Source organism: Panthera pardus, unplaced genomic scaffold, assembly GCF_024362965.1.
Source record: "Panthera pardus isolate Hobbes unplaced genomic scaffold, ASM2436296v1 HiC_scaffold_25, whole genome shotgun sequence".
Lineage (NCBI taxonomy): Eukaryota > Metazoa > Chordata > Mammalia > Carnivora > Felidae > Panthera > Panthera pardus.
The window spans coordinates 18,055,941-18,076,549 of record NW_026526821.1 but is presented as its reverse complement, the minus strand read 5'-3'; the positions used below and the strand labels follow the sequence as shown (position 1 = coordinate 18,076,549).

The following is a 20,609-nucleotide window of genomic DNA, read 5'->3' as shown; positions in this document are numbered from 1 at the left end:
TTCCTTTAATCTTTGTCCTTATTCCTCCAATTCAGATTATAAAATTTCTTACAGCTAGAAAAAGATGAATGACCTTTTTCCTGTTTGAGTCTTGTCCCATTTAGACAGTGAGTGTACTTAATGGAATAAGGGGGTGGGAACAGGTGTTTTTCTTTTCTTTTCTCCAATTACAATTTGGAACAATGGTTATATACTTTCAGGCAGTGACCAACACTGGACTTAGCTCATGGCATACTCCACCTGATCTCAGAGGGCATAGTTCCTCCCAGTTCTGCTGCCCGCTCCCTGTCACAACCACCTCTCAATCCATCATGAGAACACAGTACCAGTCACTGGTAACTCTGTTCCATGGATTTCTTTCTTCAAGTAGCCTGTGACCCTGTTCAGTTGGGTGAGCCTTCATTTCCTGGCATTTAATGATACTTCCTCACTGGAGTGCCTTGAAAGTTCCAGGAGAGATCTGTATAAAAGTACTTTCTAAAGTGCAAAACACCAGTAGACATATAACATAAAATACAATAATAGCTGCAATGTACCAAGCACCAACCATGTACCAGATACAAAATTAGACGCTGTACACATGTTGTATTATTTTATGTAATCCTTGGTAAATCCCCAAGACAACCCTCCAATTTTGGTATCACTGTCCTCCTTTGACAGATGAGGAAACATAGGCTCAGGTTAGCTTAGAAAGGGGCAGAGTCCAGGGTCACCTGGGTGGCTCAGTCAGTTGAGCGTCCGACTTCGACTCAGGTCATAATATAACAGTTCAGTTCCTGAGTTTGAGCCCCACACCAGGCTGGCCGCTGTCAGCACAGAGCCTGCGCTGGATCCTATGACTCCTTCTCTCTCTCTCTGCCCCTCCCCCGCTCTCTCTCTAAAAAATAAATAAACATTTTTAAAAAAATGAAAGAAAGTGGCAAAGTGCAGGATTCAAACACGAATTCAGTCCATGCTCTTCTCTTTACAACATTGCTTCTAGGTACTGAGTATGGTTTTCCTCACCATTGAGAGCTAAGGCAAAAGCACTGTTTAATACCCTTAAAAGGTGAGAGATGAGATTATAAAAGTATAATTTATTGAGCAAATTGCTCCCAGCTTAGATTACTACACCTGCATAGTAATACAGTGGATGGATACACTTTGAGCCAGCCACTGATCTCCTGGAAAAACCTTACATCCCACATCTTCACAAGTTTTGCTGTAGAAAGCAAAGACAACACAAAAGAATAGAATGAGATCCCTTATTAAGTGTATCTGAATTTAGAGGTTTCGCTAGAAGTTCTCTCTTCATCAGATGTCCAAGTCATAAATGATGTGGGAAGGCAGAATAAAGTAAAATGCAGACTATCTTAGCTTTTCTTCATTTCTAAAAACGTTCATTGTCGCTATTTTCCAAAACAAAACAAGCCTTCTTTAATCTTAAGGCTCGATTTGGTTTATAACCTTATTAAACCACATTTTCACTCGTTACAAAGTCAAGCCTCCCTCTAAAAACCGGGTCTTTTAATACTTCCACTTAAAAAAAACAAAAACAAAAACAAAAACTGTGTGGTTGCCATATACCCAACAATCCCCACCCTTTTAGAATGTTTTGCCCAGTGGTTCAAAGCCATTGGAATTAAAAACTGCTCTAGAAAGAAGCTCAAACAATGTTTATTCTGATAAAAATCAGATTTCACAAGCAGAAGTACTGGGCTCCTTGAGGTTTCACTGATGAAGAGAAGGCTCATGAACACCTATTTCCCAGGAGACAGATGATGGCTGAGGGGTCTTTACTCCTCACAGTGGTACCAACACCACTAAGAGGAATGATTGTTACGATAAATTAAACAATATTTTAAAATGTGCCTGGGTCATTTTTGCCATTTGTTAAATGGCGTCTACACATTCATGAATAGCATACAGATTGTCTACCTCAATATCTAAAGGAAGGAAACAGTGTTGGCAAATAGGGCTCTGTCTTCTTTGGACTCTGCCTTCCAAACTCGATTTCCATTAGCATAACCAAAGCTGTGTCTATTTGATGATACAGTGGGAACAAATTCCCAACTGAGGTTCTAGGTTAAGTGGCCAGAACAAGCCCTCGTGCTTATCTTCCAAATGATTATATTCCATGACCCTGGATTCTCAAGGTCTCTCAGTTGGATGGTTCTTAGCCATGGTTTCAGACTAGAGTAACCTGGTGAACTTTAAAATGTCTAGCCAACCCTTGAGACCAATGAAATCAGTTCTCCAGTCTTTATGAGTTGTGACTTATGGTACTCTCCCTACCTCGCTGCCCTCCTCAAACATACACTCTGAACTCTGTGGTCAGGAAGGAGGCGACATTCCTAATGTGGCAATGGGACTGTTCACAACAGACTGGCCCTTCTGCATTCTGAGACCCTTTCCACTTTTAAGGCAGGTTTTGGTAGTGACAGACCTGTCACTCTCCAGCTCTTATTTTAGAAATAACCACGGGTAGACCTTCTAAAAACCCCAGCCTTTATTCTGACCACTGGTCTACAAAGTGTTCTTGTGTTGAAATGATTTTGTCCACCCTCGTGACGCTGGCCAGAATCATTAACTGACTCTGACCTCTCTCACCGATATCCGCACGGATAGACGCCAGGAGGAGGCATGTCTTATCCGATTACTCAGGGAGACATTTTGTGAGTTTAAGAACCACTATCTACAATAGACCCTCTTCATTCTATTGGGCAAATTCTTCTTCCATTTAACTTACATTTGGAAGTTACAACTTCTATCTTCCCCCAACCCCCGACACCACCCACCACGGCTATGTCCCAGCTCAGCTCTGCCATTTAATAAAAGACAACCATTCCCCTGGCACAGACATTATATCATTTAATTTCTTAAGATAATCTCATGAAGTGAGCACTAAAATTCCCATTATACAGATAAGAAACAAACTCAGAACGCTCAGGATTCACAGCTGCTAAGTAGTGACACTGGGATTCACACTTTCTCCTTCCTCTTTTCTTTCCCTCTCTGCTCTATTTCTTTGTTCCCAACTCATTTCCCAGCATGTAATCTATTTAGTTATACAATGTGTGCATGCGTGTGTGTGTGTGTGTGTGTGTGTATGTGTGTATTTCTAGACAGTGAGGCCAAAGAGAAATGTGGGTATCATTTCTTTGGTGAGGCACCCTCTTAAGTTGGTCCAGGGGTGTCTTTCCTCAAAGCAGATTCAGTGACTTCTTCCCTCTGCCATGTCTTCATTCTCCTCTTCCAAGTATATATAACATTATTTTATAACTTTTTAATATGTGAAAGTTGCCTTTTAAGCTGTGAGCTTCCTGAAAGAAGAGTATTTCTTTCTAAATACTTAACACCTGGCTCGGTACTTAGCACAAAAGAACAACTGCTCAGTAAATGCTCATGAATGAAAGAATATGTCACAGAAACAGCAATGTAGGTGTTATTACCCCCATTTTACAGACAAGACACTGAAGGTGGGACTCAGTCAAGTTCCTGAAGGTGCAGAGCCAGGATGCTGGGGCTCTTTCCTGCACGGCATAGGCATCCATCCAATAATACCTTGCTAAGTGCCTCCAAGCCCAACCAGACACCTAGGTACTAAGTGGGAAAGCACTTTGGAAGAGGTAAAGCTGTATATACAAATACGACGAAATCATTATCATCATTATCAACACTGCAGAGCTTAACTAAAGCACTTCCTTCCATTAAAAGCACTACACTGAAACATTTAGAAAGGCATTTTCCAGTTTGAGCCCCTCAGGATCCTATCTTTGCTACAGCCCTAGCTGAAAGCGTCGTTCCCACTCTGGGGATGCTTGCTAAAGGCAAGGGCTTTCAGAATTAAACCCATCCTGCCCTGGAGGACCTTGAGGAGCATGGTGGTGGGCACTTCTGACCCTCGCTCTCTCCTCTGGCTGGTCCAGCAAAAGCTACAGTCACTTTTGTGATGCACAGTGAGCTCCCCCAGGAGAGAGCTATGCATGGTGATGCCCACAGCCCAAAGAAGAGCAAATGCCTGTGAATGAATGAGTGCCCAAGGATGAAGTTTTTAGAGTTTACTTATCATCAGCAGGCAACAAGTGGTGACCCCAATTAGTTGGTACACAGAGGGTCCACAGGCAATGATACGTGCACGTGCAGGGGAGGGGCATGCCACATACTCAAATCCACTTGTCTCCAGTGGACAAATGGAAGACAAGCCAATGGAAATGTGGCAGACTGTATTCCTTGAGAATTGGACTCTGAGACAGAGACTGACAGGCAGGAGATGAACTAGGAGGCGCTTCTGGGGTCAACATCTATGGGAGGGAAAGGAAAAGACAGGTGAGGGAAGGGAAGGGAAAGAGTGGGTGGAAGGGGAACTTGGTGATGCATGGGAAATGAAGACTTAAGGCAACCCCACGGGAAGCTCTGAAGCTGGGGTGACTCTCACACCCCCGTATTGAATAGCTACTGGATGACCTTGGGTGAAGCAGCTCTGAAGGAAAAATGATCCCAAAGGGGGCTGTCAACCAAGAGTTGTCTACCAGCAGTAATTCTGGTCACTAGGGGAGTAAGTCTTTCATTCTTTAAAAAACAATTTTTTGAATTAAAAATTGAAGTATATAGTATTATATTAGTTTCAGGTATACAACATAATAATTCAACAATTCTATACATTTCTCACTGTTCACCAAGATAAGTGTACTCTTAATCCCCTTTATCTATTTCATCCATCCCCACCACCACCTCGTCTCTGGTAACCAGTGGTTTGTTCTCTGTATTCAGGAAGTGTTTTTGTTGGTGGTCTCTTTTTTTCTGTTTTGTTTCTTAAGTTCCACATGAGTGAAATCATATGGTATTTGTCTTTCTTCAGATAATTTATTTCACTTAGCATTACACCTTCTAGATCTATCCATGTTGTTGCAAATGGCAAGATCTCATTCTTTTTTTATGGCTGAGTAATATTCCATTTTATATACATATATGTTTTATACCCCCCCCCCACACACACATACACTTCCACAACCTCTTTATCCATTTTTCCAAAGAAGACACACAGACACGTACAAAGATACTCCACATCATTCATCATCAGGGAAATGCAAATCAAACCCACAATAAGGTATCACTTTACACCTGTCAGAATGGCTAAAATCAAAAACACAAGAAACAACAAGTGTTGGTGAGGATGTGGAGAAAAAGGAACCCTCGTGTATTATTGGTGGCAATGTGAACTCGTACAGCCACTGTGGAAAACAGTATGAAGGTGCCTCAAAAAATAAAAAAATAGGACTACCCTCTGCTCTTATAATCACACTACGGGGTATCCACCCAAAGTCCTTCATTCGTGAAGGGAGCTGTGAGTAGCACATCATAACTTTCTCCATGAGAACTTCTCTTTCCAACCACATTTTGGTATGTCACTGCTTTCTGTCAGCAGTATTCCCCATACTCCTGTTTACCTGCTTTACAAAGTTCAAATGCATTTACAGAACAGAAGCAGAATCACAGGCAGACCTTTCCAAGCCTCAAGGCATCACTAAAACCTAGTTGGGTTTTAAAACTTAAAGTATAAACTTAAAACTGAAGTATGCACATCTTCTGTCTTCTTTGGAGGAGAAATGCTCATTTGTATCTTCTCTGATTAAGTTGACAGAGCCTCTGACTTATAGATTTGCTCTGTTTGGTATTTATGACTGATGTGTTTAGACTCTAATTCAATAGAGTGAACAATAAAGCATCCATTCAGTTGTAATCCCTATCCAAATCTATCTGTGCACATGATCTAGCCCACTGCATTTATATCTATCTTGTTGTGGCAGTATTCATTAATTTTATGCATTTATAATTGTGAAATGCAAGTACAACATTTCTAAACCTAAAACCAATATAAAATTACAAAAATACGTCTGATCTGAAAGACACCCCCCCCCCATCACCATATGCCAAAAATGTATGAAGATGGGTACTATCTTCAGGAGAATGGAAAAGCATAATTCAATGGGAGAGAAAACAAAATGGGGGTAGCAACCTCACACATACACCCACCTGGGTGCACTCATTCAAGTAATCGACACAGTCTGATGATGTCTGATTTGTTCTGGGCTCCAAGTTAGTCATCAGGAAATGAAAGATGAGTAACACACAGTCCTTGTCAACAAGGAGACAGACGTGCAAATACACCACGGGCAGAATAACCTAAGAATTGTTCGTGAATGAGTGAGTCAGGGGACAAAGGAATGAAGGCTGGATGTAACAACAAAGATGAGGAGACGGATACGGTCTGCCTAAATACGAATGGCAATTTCCCCCTTCAGTTGGAATTTTCCAGGCACAGAGGGTGGCTAGGCATCCCAGGAAGAGGGCCAAGTGCAAAGGTGTGATATTGAGAAAGGGACAGTTGTATCGGGGTGATGTAAGGGTGTCAGGAGAAAAGCTGCTCTCAAAGTAGGCATGCAAAATAAGAACTTGAGGTGTGTGCTAAGATGCAGATTCCCAGGCTGCACTTTCAAAGGGACTGAGTTCCCCCCGGGGGGGGGGGGGGGTGAGGGGGCAGGAATCAGTTCTCACCACAGTCCTCCCCTTGGCTGCACAGCAACATGGCTGCCATCTCTGCCTGGCCCTCATGGTGACACCTTCCCCTTCCGCTTGTCAACATGTCTGCTGTCAGCTTTTGGTAATTGATACTTATCTCTAAACGGTTTCCTTCAATTCCTATCTTTTCTTCATTTTTATTTGAAGTGGCTGATGAATTACATAAAAAGCTTTTTGAGTATCTCTTGATATAATCATTTTAAATTCCTCTTTACATGTACTGAGGCAACAATACTTGATTTGCAACAGCCTATGATGTGAAAAAGTGTATACACTGACCAACGGAGGTGATTTCTTACTTTGGTTGAAGATCTACTACATAATAAGCATTTTATTATGTCCTTGAATCCTTGAAAGATCTCTGCGAGGTACCCATTTTTAGTCCCCACTTTACATCTTAGTCAACTGAGACCCAGAGGCTGCACAGGAGCAAAGGTTGCCTTAAAGATAGAGAAGCAAGGAAGGGAAAGGGTCTGGAGGTAGCTAAAAATCGTTGCCATTTCTTTTCTTTTTGAGAACAGACCATCTCCCTGTTGACTTCAGCTGTTATGGCTTTTAATATCACCTTGCTCTTCTCATTCACATGAGGAAAACCAGAAAGAACAAGAAACATTCTTAAGACACATTTGCCCCTTCCTGCCCATGATACCAAGTAATTGCAGTGAGAGTTCAGAGAAAAGCACCATTCCCGTGGGTGGAGAGAATCAGGGAAGACTTCCTGTAGGAAGCAATGTTAGATATGGACCTTGAAGGGTAGATGTAGGATTCAAATATGCTGGAATGGGGAAAGATGGGAAGGATATGGGAACTCAAGAGTTCCAGAGTCTCTGCAGACAAGGCCCAGCCCAGGTCACTATTTTCTGTCTCCATGACACGTGTACAGGCATTTACCTAAGGCTAAGTGGAACAGTTAAGTGCTCTCTCTCTCTGCTGGAACAGTTGGTAAACAACTTAGTGCTTTTTCAAGAACTGCTACACTAAAATGTCTCTGTTTGAAACAATTACAGTGCCCATCACACACCTTGAGACAAATTAATCCGTGAACACATTCCAACTCTTAATATCCTTTTAAAAAGCAGACACTGAAGTGGTTGGGAGCTTCTTTACTATAGAGAAAAGCAAATGGCATTCTAGAGAGGCATTTCGGTTAGCTCCGAATGTAAGGAATCATAGCTGCTACTTTGTAGCAGCCACTCTACGTATACCCTCTCACCAGCCCTGGCAAAAACGCAAAAACGCAAAAACGCAAAAACCTGGGGAGTTAGCATTGTTATCACCACTTTGCAGATGAAGAAACTGAGGCTCAGAGTGGTTCCATGTATGTTGAAGGTCTGAACAGTCTGACATGGAATCGGGATCTAGGTCTGACAACAAAACTCACATTATCTCCCTATTTTTTAGCATGTGCTGGACAATGAAGGGCCCCATTGTAGACTCTTCTCTGTCCTTAGGTCTCAGTTCCTTTGGTCTACAGCTCTGTTTATCCTGGTCATTATTAGCACTCTGTTGGTCCCTCTTCACTCTAATCCCCTGGCTACTTCTGATCTGGCAGCCCAGTGCTCTCAGCTCTGACCAGCTGGCAAATACCCAGGATGGCAAAGACAGAAGTGCCTCAAGGGTGTCCTTGTCAGCCAGGAATAGCTACCACTTCTTGCCCCTAGCAAGGTACTGATGTCCATGAACAGAACTGAGGTTCTCCAGGCAGGTTGAAAGCACCCACTTGGGGTCTACACCTAAGAATGGAGTTCTGAATCTGGAAATCACGGGGGTCAGCATTTCCTTTTTGTTCCCTTTTCTCCACCTACATTCATCTCTCCATCCTACAGTCTCACAGAACCTGTCGTGCCTCCCCTCTGAGGCTGCTCCCTATCCCCACTTTGCCTCCAGACCTTCCCTTCCAGACGTGCCCTCCCCCTAACCACCCACCCCCCCACCAGCATCTTCAGCCTCTTCCTCTGTACAGACTCCTCTACTTCGTTGTATATAAGTGCCCAGGACTTTCTCACCCTTCAAGTAGCCACTCTCATGTTTCTCCTCTGCTTTAGGGTCTGGTGGTTAAAAAGAAGTATCCTCCTCCTCATGGGCTCTAGGCTGGCTTTGTCCCTCAACCCACCCCATGACCTGCACAAATGACTGCTGATGCTCAGATGTCTGGGACACGCTCACGTTCTCCACTGCCATCTCTCTGCATCTCTACTGTCAAATCTTCCTTCTGCAACGGACTTGGTTCTTAAAGCTTTGCTCCTACTTCTCTGTCTGCCTTTCCAGTTCTCCTCCTCTGAATCTTCAACCACATTCAGTTCCCCAGCTGGCATGAGCTTCACACGCTAAGATCTGTAACTTAGGGGGCACCTGGGTGGCTCAGTCAGTCGAGTGTCTGACTGCACTCAGGTCATGATCTCATGGTTCATGATTTGAGCCCCACATCAGGCTCATTGCTGTCAGTGCGGAGCCCGCTTTGGGATCCTCTGTCCCCCTCTCTCTCTGCCACTCCCCTGCTTGTGTGCACTCTCTTGCTCTCTCTCTCTCTCAGAAATAAACATTAAATAAATCTGTGACTTAGAACTCTAAGTTTGCACAACTGCACAACTGTTTATCACTGCACCTCGAACTACAAGTACTTGCTAGTCTGTCTCCTATACTCTTGCACTGTGCATCTTGGATTCTGCCACATTACCAGCACAGTGCCTGGCATGAAGTGGGCATCCAAAGACAGTGCTATGCACACTGTCTAACAGACGGAGGAGGTGAGGTGCCCAGAGACAGGGATGGGTCATCGCATGCCTGTAACTACTGTGGAACACTGGTGCCAGAAGAACCTCTCGAAGGCCAGAGGAGCTCCCAGTGGCCACCACTACTTTCCTGACCCCTTATGGTTTCTGCAAAAGGAAATAAAGAAAACTAACATTTCATTAGTGCAACTTTGTGCGAGGCACTTTATAAAATCCCTCATTCCCTGAGTTAGGCACTGTTACCCCCATTTTAGAGTTAAGAGAAATAAGGCTCAAGGAGTTCTGAGGATTTCCTCAAGGATTCAAAACTGGTGTGTGACAAAGATGTGGCTTGAACCCAGAGCTGCATGATTCCTGAAGCTCATTCTCTTCACCACAGCAACAACACCCCATATCATTTTAACCCTTGTGCCTTTGCAGATGCGGTTCCCTCTGTTTAGAATTCTTGTTTCTTCAGGAGTGGGCAAATCCATCCCTACAAACACTGGTAACTATCCCCTGCCCCATTAAAAAATTAGTCACCCGAGTAAATGCCTCTATAGGACAGTACATATAGGTGCGTCTCAGCCAACATTTCAAGCATTTCATTTTACACTAGTCCCCAGACAGGCTTGAACACTAGGAAGGTAGGGCTCAAAGTCCTGGCCATCTCTCCATCCACAGTGTCTGGAACATAATGAACATGTTCAACGCATGTTTGCCAGATGAGTGAATGAACAAACAAAACAGGTTCTCCGGTACTTTCAGTGTTGATGGTGGGGTCCATCAGTTCCTATAGAACATGATGGTGGTGGCAACAGAATGTTATTTACTCAGTGCCTAGCCTGTTGACCTTAGACCGAAACACTGAGCAGAGGGGGTGGGAGAGCCTTTTGCTGGCAAAATCTGCGTCTGTGAAGGCTTCAGCAGATGGTCACTAACAGGCATGGCCTCTCTTGTAAGGCGGGGTATGCCGGGGTAGAGCTAGACATGGAATGATGGACAATACACTTTGCCAGAAGCCAGACATTCCGAGTTTTAATCCCACTGGATGTGTGATTTCACACACTTCTCTGGACCTCAATGTTCAAACACTGGAAATGCATATTAAGGATATGGGATTACTTCAGTGGTTTTCTTAACTTTTCATACCAAGGATCTATTCGTGTAGTTTTTCTTTCCCTTTACCTTCATGTTTTTAAAATGTCTGGTCTAATAATGAGAAAGATCATCATTTTTATTTAGAAAGTGCAAAAAAATTGACAGGCAACAGCCCAGACATAACTACCAACAAAATGCATTGATAACAGGAGATAACTATTGCCAAACACCAGACTGAGATAATTCCAGCCCAAAGACCTCGGATGTTTCTGTCACCTATGAAGCTGGTTCTAGGTAAAGTCCCATTTCCCTGTAGACTTGCTGAAATAGTGGAAACAGCCAATGAATTTCTCTCTAACCTTTGAGCCCCTTAAGGCAACACATTCCCCTAGTAGACATAAATGGGCTCTGAAGTTGCTGAGATCCGTGATTCTGTTTTATGTCTGCAAGTCCTGCAGGGGGATTAGGTTGACCTCTTCCTGAAATTTGGGGATTTCTAACTATAAAACGACACTGCCAAAAGAGAAACAGCCCTTCACAGCTCCAAACAAAGGCGGGGGGACGGGGAGGGAGGAGTCCAAGATGGAAGAAACATAACAGACATCAACAATGCAACAATGACAGTGCATTTTCAAATGGAAAACATCTATGGGAAATAAAAACTTTGGGGCTACAGATGACTTAGACAGAAGTGAGTATGAGAAACCAACAGACACTTGGTTGGTGCAGGAAATGCATGCTACAGGTTCCCTTACAGGGCACGAAGCAAAGTTTCCCCGGGTCGATACTTACAAGTAATAGGAGTAGGAATAAGCATTTCTTCTATATATTGATGGGCAGTCAGATGAAGGAAATGTCCAAAAAAGGGGAAAAAGAAAAGACAAACAAACAAGAATTAGATTTATATGAAATTTTGATTCTTAGAAATGCACATAGTATTTCAGCATCCCAAAGTTCAAGGAGATGCAAGTTTCTCTCCTAATCATCTTTGCTGAGAATCAAATACTTCCAGTGGTAGAAGGAATGAGAGAGACCTCTCTTATGATGGAGAAACTCACTACTCATGCAGAGAAAGCCACATCTAATGTTGGCTGTTTTAATTGTTTATAAGTCCTTTTCTATAGTCCATCAAAACTAGCCTCCTTGTAATTACGACTTTTTGGTCCTGGGTCATATTTCTGTGGCCTTCTAGAACTACTCTACCACTCTTCACATGACAGTTCCCTTAAGATCTAAGGAAAGCCATAATGATTTTATGTTCTCAGTTTCAGGTCAAACTGCATCAGAACCTATTTAAATAAGTTAGGTAAGGTCTTGCCAAAAGCAAGGTAATCAGGTAGCAGCATTCAAGATGACTCTCCCCCCCCAAAAAAAAGATGGCTCCCAATGATCCACGCTTCCCAGTACGCATGCCCATGTGTAGTTCTTTCCCACACTGAAGCAGGAATGGCCCTGTGTGACCAAAAGAATGTGGTAAGAATTACATTCTGGGACTTTCTAGGATAGATGAGGAAGAAGACTTGTAGCTCTGCCTGGGTATTTTGAACTCTGAGTTGGAACCCTGACTCTCCATGTAAGAAGTCTAAGTATCTTGAGGTAGCCATGATGAAAAGATCATATGGAGAGACCCTAAAACTGTACGAAGAGAGATATCCAGCTAGCCCTCACCAGTTGGATTATGTCGATTGAGACCCTTGGTATCATGGAACAAAACAAGTCATTCCTTTTAAGCCTTAACCAGACCATAGGTTCATAAGAAATATAAGTCACTAAAATTCAGGTTTGTTACCTATCAGTAGATAACCGGAACAAAATTCAAACTTCATCATTAAAAAGCATTGGACGAAGAGAAAGGAATTCCAACTTTCAATCTAAACAGACTACAACCTTAAGAAATTCTCTGTGCCTTTATTTCCTTATCTGATCCTCAGATGAGCTGAACCAGACCATTAGTTTTAAAAACTGTGTGTGCAGGATCCTGGGGACTCTGTACAGTAGCCTCATTGAAATGGGATAGGGGGAAACTGAGCAGGTAGGATTGCTTATCCATGAAAGCCAGCAAGCACTTCTTCTCCATTTTTACCTCTTTTATAAATTGAGTTTCATTTAAAATGTTACATGACTAAGAATTCCACTCTCCAAAAGAATGTTTGAAAAATCACTACCTGCAATCTCTTTCTGATGTCCCTTCTAGCTCTTGGCTTCTGAATAATAAAAATCTCAAACAAGTCCACGATATTCCCTTTGTTATAACTTTTTGTATTTTGTAGGAAAATAAATAGGAATGCTTTTATCTTACAGACTTAGCCGCACTGACAATAACTGACACATTTGTGGATTGAGAAAAATTGCTGATAACTAAGGTCCCCAAATATCCATCTGAATAGGCAAGAAAAGTTCCCTTCCCTCTTGAGTTATTTGGTTAATTTCAAGTGTTATCCAGTTTGCTTGGCACAGGAAGATACAGTTTTATATCTGCAGGGTGGGAACATGTCCTCAGAGCCTGAAATTTCTCCCTCTCAAGTTCAAAGTGGCCAAAGCCTCTAAGCAGGGTGACTTCTAGGCAGGCGACCTCTAGGCTTTCTCTTATTTATCAGGAGAGCCCAACTCCAGCTACAGAAGATAAGTGACTCTGAGAGCTAAGAAGTCATGGCAGAAAAGCAGCTCCATGCCTACTTGTGAAGCTGGGCTGGGGAAAATGAGCCACAGTGCAGCAAGATCTGTTCACTCATAAAACTGTTCAGTGTCTTGGGTCAGATGAACAGGGACCCTAGATGATGAAAGGGTTGAAGAATTCCCTGCCGTGATGGGTGGGAGTGGAAGAGCCCATGTAAGTCACCAAATCCCTCTCATCAACCATACAGGTTCATGCTGTAAGGAGATCATTCCTCTCCTTCATTGCTGGCTCTGTGGTCCTGTGACTGGAAATTTGATTCCTTGGGGAAGAAAGTGCAGGATCCATTTGATGAAGACTTCTAGACATGTATGTTCCCCATTCTGTCAAGAACAAGCAGGCTGAGAATCGAGAGCGCAGGGTTCTGATCCCAGAACTTTCACTTGCTCACTGTGACATTCTGGGCAATGTTCCTCCCCCTGGCCCTGTGTTTCCTGATCCATGTACCATGGTGAATGGCATGGATGACTGCCAGCCTAAACATCTTTGCGGAGTGGAAATGTGATGTCTTAGCATTCCAGCACCACCACTTGCTAACTGCATGTCTTTGATAAGTCACTATTTAGGTATCTCTGAGTCTCAGTTTTTCCATGTCAAAGTTGGGAGTGATAATTACCTATTCCCAAAAGTGGGCATTAATATTAGATTAATCTAAATCATATTCAGATTATATATGACATAAAATATATAAAGTATTTTAAGTAAATTATATTAAGCTAAACACCTGACATTATGAGTGCTCAGTAAAGGGGAATTTATGCCCCCACCTTATCCACACATATAAGGTTTGCTGCTTCTCACTCCGGTAACCAGGAACAAAGTGTTCACCTCTTTAGGAATATTTAAAATAGTATTAAAAGAAGAGAAAATACTTACGTAGCACTTACTATGTGTCAGGCATTGTTCTAGGCTCTCATATATTAACTCATGTATTCCTCACAACCACCCTGACAGGTGGGTATTATTATCAGCCACAGATGAAGAAACTGAGGCAGAGAAGGTTAAGTAACATGCTTAAGATCTTGCAGCTAGTAACTGGACTTGATAGCAATGAGGCTCTAAAGCTGGACAACAACATGGGTCTAAGCCCACGTACTTGACCACCAGCCTATGCTGTCTATATGAAGGAAGAAACAGGTGTATGTTGACCAGCACAGTGGGTCTGGCATTGATATGACACATGCCTTAAATCTTTTAATCCTCCCCATAACCCCATGGAGCAGGCATTATGTTTCTCATTTTTGGTTGAGGTATCTGAGGCTCTAAGGGGTCACTCCTCACTCATAGTGAGGATCCTACTGCTGTTGTGCAGTTTGGGGCCAATGGCAAGGCCTCCATCCTGAGCCAGATTTCCTCACCATCAGCAGCCCCAGGCTGTGCTCTTGGGCCCCAGGCTGCACTCAATATTCTGGACCTTCTGGGCTTCTCTGCTTCCAACCTTCAGGATTTACCTATAGTTGGGCCACCTCCTCAGGACAACACACTTCCCTATCTTCAAACCACCTCTTCAAAGTAGCTTTTCTGAGTTATCCTGGTTGTCATCAAAAGCCAGTGCTATCCCTGACCCAGCTTTAAGGCAACTCCAGATTAACAGCAACTGACAAACTTCTATTAATTGAGTATCTTTTCCCAATTACATTGCAAAGTCTTCCAGGGCAAGGATTATAGTTCTTTTCTGTGTGGCCAAAACACAGTATACATGTGTGTTTTCTCTGAGGCTTGAAGAAGTTTTACTGAAGGTCTAAATTCACAAGGATACAGTGATATTGTAAGTAACAGATTGCCTGAGACCAAAAATCCTGAGCAGGAAGACAGCTGTGCTTAGGAAAAAAAAAAAAAAAACAAAAAAAACAAAAACAACTCCAAACTTAATAAATCACATATTACACAATCTTCTTTTCAGCTGGCTGACAAAACTGATGCGAGGCACAACTTTCCTTTGTTCCATGCTAAACAGGACTGAGCTGTCCATTTTAACCATCCATTTGATCATCTACCTATCCATCTAGCTCATAAACCTACCCATCCACCCTTCTACCTATCCATGTATCCATCTATGCATGCATCCAACCACCCATCCCTCCACCCATCTAACCATCCATCCATCTACCCACTTAGCAATTTATCCACCCACTTATCCATCTAGCCCATAAACCCACACACTCATCTATTCATCCATCCACTCATCTTCCCTTTAATCCAACACTCCATCTATCATCTACTCGTCCATCTTTCCATCATCAACTCAGCAAAAACTTCTCAAGGGCCTACTACGTGTGCCTGTCCCTGCTAAGTACCACAGATAGAAAGACAAATGAGATCTTGATCCAGCCCAAATGTCTGATGAGAGAGCCAGATAAGGAGCTTATAAAACAAATAATAAGAGCTACCACTTAAACTGCAGGAGGTCACTTATGTGCCAGGTATTGATCTAGTACATTATGTGGACTATTTTATTTAATCCTCACTATGAAGCATTATTATCCTTGTTTTGAGGATGAGGAAAGTGAAGCTTAGACAACTTGCTCAAGTTTACATAGTTGAGTATGGGATGAGAATCCAAGCAGTCTGACTTTAGGAGCCTCCATTAATAACCACTAGGCTCTAGTGTCTTCTGGAGTGATAAATGGTATTGTGGCAACACAGGGAGCAGTGGGACCATATTCAGGGGGAAAGGGTGGGGAGGGGGACAGATAAGGTGGCCTAGAGTCTATGATGCTTGAGTTATAAAGTCAAGGAGCATTTAGATGGAGTAGGAGGAAGGGTATTTCCAGGAAGATGGAACTGTTTATAGAATGGTTAGGTCAGTTAGCAAGGTGAGAATGTCAAAATGTTGGCAGGTCTTAGTTCCCAAAGAGCTTATGGAGCTCAGTCTCAACACCACTGGGCATAGGAAGTACCAGTGACCAAATATTTTTCTAGATGAATGATTCTGGCAGAAGTGTGAGAATAAAGTTGTAGGGGAGAGGGACTGGGGTCATGAATGCTGCTGCAGAGGTCAAAGCAAGAGATGTTGGGGGCCTATTTCGTAATGGCCATGGGGAAGGAGATGTGAAAGTGAAAGTAGGTGATTAAATGTGAGCATACTGAAGAGGACCTCCAAGTTTCTGGCCTGAGTGGCTACGTAGGGAGTGCAAACAGAAGGATTCACTTTTCAGTGGATGGAGCAAGGAGCTGTTTAGAATGGGGTGGACAAAACAGCATGACATCCTTAATTTGGGCTGTTCGCCCACTGCAACGAACCACTCAAAATCATGACTTACAGTTCAGCATCTCAGCAAGTCCTATTTTATATTTCATTCAGGCTAGACATTCAGGTGTTTAAGAGTGTCATATCCATTATCAGACGGGCCAAGTTTGAGACCCAGCTCTGCCACTTATGAGCTATGTGATTTGGGGCACTTTCCTTCAATTCCACATTTCAGCTTTGTGATCTGCAGCACACTATAATCTCACAGTGGCACAGTCTCTTTGGCTGACCCACAAGTTCCCTTTCCCTATTGACTCACTCTTTTTTTTTCCCCCCTTGATAGACAGTGTGTTCCCTGAAGACTCAGATCATGCTATATCTTTCCTATGCTGCCCTTTTAGTCTTACACCCTCACCACAGGACTGGACTTATTCTTGGTGCTCCATGTTGATATTTAGGTCTATGTCCTGAGTGAAGCTTTCCTGCCCAAGGGATGGAGTGTTAATTCTGGGCCCCATCTGTTCTAATTTCTCCAGACTCCTCCATTCGACATGTTTTTAGGGAATCCCCAGTATCCACATGGCACATTTGTGATAAGGATGAATCAGAATAGACAGCTGATGGTTTAGTAAAGAAGATAAGACATGAATACAAATGACAAATATAACAGGATACAATATGGATCCTCACAGAGCGGATCCAGATGGTGAAGAGATTGTGTCTAGATTGGAGGTCAGGAAGGGTTTACTGGAGAAGGCAGCTTTTGAATTAGATCTTAAACAGGGGTAGAATGTGGTCACATGGAACTAAGGTACACAGGTATTGAACGAGGAGGAAGCTTCACAAGCAAGGGTATAACAGTAGAGTAAGACTTTAGGAAATGTTCCAGAGTTACTGTGAGCAGGGGGACAGCGCAGCTTGACAAAATTCTCCAGATGTCCTAAAGCATGTGCTCCTTTTCTCATCTCTACCCCAGGAACTATTGTTATAAGGCAGGAGAAGCCATCAAGGGATTTTAGACAGCAGGTTTGGGAGTACAAGTTTCCTTTCTGAAATGTTACTTTGGCTGCATTGTGGAGGATGGGTTGGAGGGGTGGGGCTGGGGAGGAGACTCATACAATAGAGCTATGGGGGCCTCCACCAGGGAAGGGGCAGTGCAGGGAGTGAGGAGAGGGTGTGACCAAGAGAAGGTAAAGATGTGGGTTCAGAAGTATCAGGGCGAAGCAACCCTATCAGTTTGGCTGATGGAGTGAGAGGGAGTGCCTGCCACTGAGATGGGGACACAGGACTGTGAGCAGGTCAGTGGACAGGTCATGATTTGGGCTTTGACCATGAAAACCTTGAGGGGTTTTCAAGGCAGATGTCCAGAGGCAGATGATACAGGGTGAGAAAAGGCTAAAGCAGAAGATCCTGCCCTCTCAGGTCATTTTCACCTTGACGCCAGCAAAATGACAACCACCACGTGGCTAAATTCACACCTGAAGACCTGTGTACGTGGTACAGTGGCTACATGCAGGGGAGTATCAATGCATCTTTCTGGGGTTGGGGGCTTGTGGGAAGACTCATGTTAGAGGTATTAGTTGGGAGTCCTACTTGGAAGAACTTGGGGCTGAGGGTTAGGGAGTGACAGGAAACTTGTAGGTGAACACAAACACCTGACATTTGATTCAGGGACACAATATGCATTACAGCAGAGAGCAGTAGAAAATGACCCCTGAACCTGGGTTGCCGGCTTCCTATTTCAGGATTCACTGACTCTCTACCAGTCTGCGTGGACTAATAGAATAGAAGGTAACAGCATTCAGTTAACTCTCTGGAGTCACAGAGCCTGGTTTTGTATTTGTATTTGTACCCAAAACCTTGGGCAACTTATAAACCTTTTTGAACTTCAGTTTCCTCTTCTCAAACAAACAAAGGTGTACCAATGTCCTATCCTACCATGATTATTTGTAGTATTAAAATCACAATATGGTGACAGTTTAAATGGAAAATAAACAAATTAGCTTAGATGATGTGTACTGATTGCAGTACTGCTCTTCGCATATTAGCATAGGAGCTGGCTTGGTACAGGTGATGGTCATGTGTGAGATGAATGTCTCTGTTAATACTGTGCATTATGACCACTTAGGCAGGGATAGGAAATAAAGCCTGTCCAGACCATTAGCTCATTTGATCTTCAGAACAACCCCATAGGATTAGCCACATCTCACAGGTGAGAAAGGAAAGGCTGAGCTTTGTTGCATCTCCAAGGCAAACAGCACATAAATGGGACCCAGTTTTTCTGCTTCCCAGTCCACAAAAACAAGATGTATGTACCCATGAGACTGGGAACTTCTGGGGCAGACTGAAGTCACAGAGAATCAAAGTACACCAAGAGATGCACATTTATCTCAAAGTAGACTCTCATATCTCAAACTCAAGATACTTCAAATTCATTCCTGGAAAAGTTACTATCTGGACAGACCTGGTTGGGAGAAAATTGAGGCTAGAGCAGAAAGAGCTGGGCAGGGGGAAGAGGAGGGGAGAAGGAAGTGGCTAGAACCATGTGTGGGAACTGACTTCAAAAACGTCTCCTAAAAGTTGCTCAGTTTCCATTTGAAAAGTAAAAAGGGAATGAAAAGTTAATAGAGGATCCAGACAAGGCTTGGGGAACAAATATACCAAAGAATCCTGCTTAACCTGGCTTCACTGTTTCCCCATGCAAAAGTAAATGGTTATGCCTTAAGCCTTGGAGGACCATGCTCAGACTTTAGGAAGTATGTCCCAAGGAATAAACTGGGACTATGGCAAGCTTGTGGGCATGAGCCCATATGAGCATATCCACTCAAACAAACATTAAAATGTAGAACTTCCCATATGTGAGTGGCTAATAAATACTTTCAAACATCAAGGTTAAGGCATTAAAGCTTGAGCTTGCCACCTTAATTTTCATTGAAAGCTCCCAGAGCCCTAAGGTAGTAAGCCAAGGGACCACAGGGGTGGCCTAGCAACCCTTTGGCTGCAACATTTCTTTGGGAGAGGATGTCCAGCAATTCTTTTTTTATTGTTTATTATTTTTGAGAGAGAGACACACACACATACACAGACAGAGAGCAAGCAGGGAAGGGGAAGAAAGAGAGGACGACACAGAATCAGAAGCAGGCTCCAGGCTCTGAGCTCTCAGGACAGAGCCCAACACAGGGTTCAAACCCACAGACCGTGAGATCATGACCTGAGCTGTAGCTGGCCGCCCAACTGATGTCTAGCCCAGATGTCTAGCAATTCTAAAGGGAGGAGGCCAGGGAAGAAGATGACCAGGACTGTAGTAATGAGTCTCTATTTCAAAACTCAACAGGGTGGTCATGAAAAGGAGGTATGTTCTATTACCTAGGTGCATACAGAAACCCATTCTAGACCATTCTGAGGTCCACATGTGATCAAGGGAACCAGGAGTAAAGGATGGAGCCAATCATCCAGCCAATATCCAATATCCTGGTAAGTAACTTGATATATCAGGGAGGGGCTTCAGGCTCCCTTCTTATAATGCTCATGTAAACCTTTATATCTCCATGTAGCCCTGATTCTGCATTGGTCTGCATTCAAAGAAATCCTCTCCAAACAGCCAAAGGTACTACAAAAAAGAAAAATACTTTAACTTGTATCTTTTGCAAACTGTAAGGGAAACCTGTTTGAATCATCCCCCAACAGGGGCTCCTGGGTGGCTCATTTGGTTGTGTGTGACTTCACCTAAGGTCATGATCTCATGGGTCCCTGAGTTTTAGCCCCCTGCATCAGGCTCTGTGCTGACAGCTCAGAGCCTGGAGCCCACTTTGGTTTCTGTGTCTCCCTCTCTCTCTGTACCTCCCCTGTTCTTACTTTGTCTCTCTCTCTCAAAAATAAATAGACGTTAAAAAAACTGAATCACCCCCCAACATTTCAGACCCCTTTCTGCAACCTTACATTTCTCAACATCCTCTCTATCCATTACAAAACAACCAAGCAACAAAACATCCCTCAGGCTATGTCTCTACCCCTCTATTGCCCACCCCTACCTTTGGAATGTAAATTGTTTAGCTGCTTTCATTAAGTCCTTCCCTTTGTCCTCTGTATCTCTAGCCCATTCTCAGTTGGCTTTCTATTTCAGTATCACAAAAGAAAACACCTAAAAGCAAGAGAAAGACTCTCTTTAGGGAGTCACAAGGAAGCCCTATAAGGCCAGTGATGATGAACTCTACAGAACAATCTAGGGACATCTCCTTTGTACTGAAACCTTTTGTCTGAAGCTTTGGGGAAGTTTTCAAGCCAGCTGAATCCCTTAGTAGCAGAGAAAACAGGAAACCACTACTCCCATGTCTGTAGAGGTGAGGAAGAAGACCCAGCTCAAATCAGTGGA

The 20,609-nt window shown here is 43.2% G+C and overlaps 1 protein-coding gene across 17 annotated transcripts in view; it reads right to left on the bottom strand.

Annotated features, from left to right (window-relative positions):
• PTPRT (protein tyrosine phosphatase receptor type T) overlaps positions 1–20,609 on the bottom strand; it is a 1,067,285-nt gene that overhangs the window by 149,755 nt on the left and 896,921 nt on the right. For 7 of the 17 annotated variants that reach the window (XM_053890232.1, XM_053890235.1, XM_053890233.1 and 4 more), the window contains one exon: positions 11,167–11,195. The exons of 5 other annotated variants lie outside the window; for them this stretch is intronic. In XM_053890232.1, coding sequence (XP_053746207.1) covers positions 11,167–11,195 — 29 coding nt within the window. Of the gene's footprint in view, positions 1–11,165; positions 11,196–20,609 lie in introns of all 17 variants that reach the window. 5 more of the 17 variants (XM_019458468.2, XM_019458472.2, XM_019458475.2 and 2 more) reach the window with 1 other exon arrangement.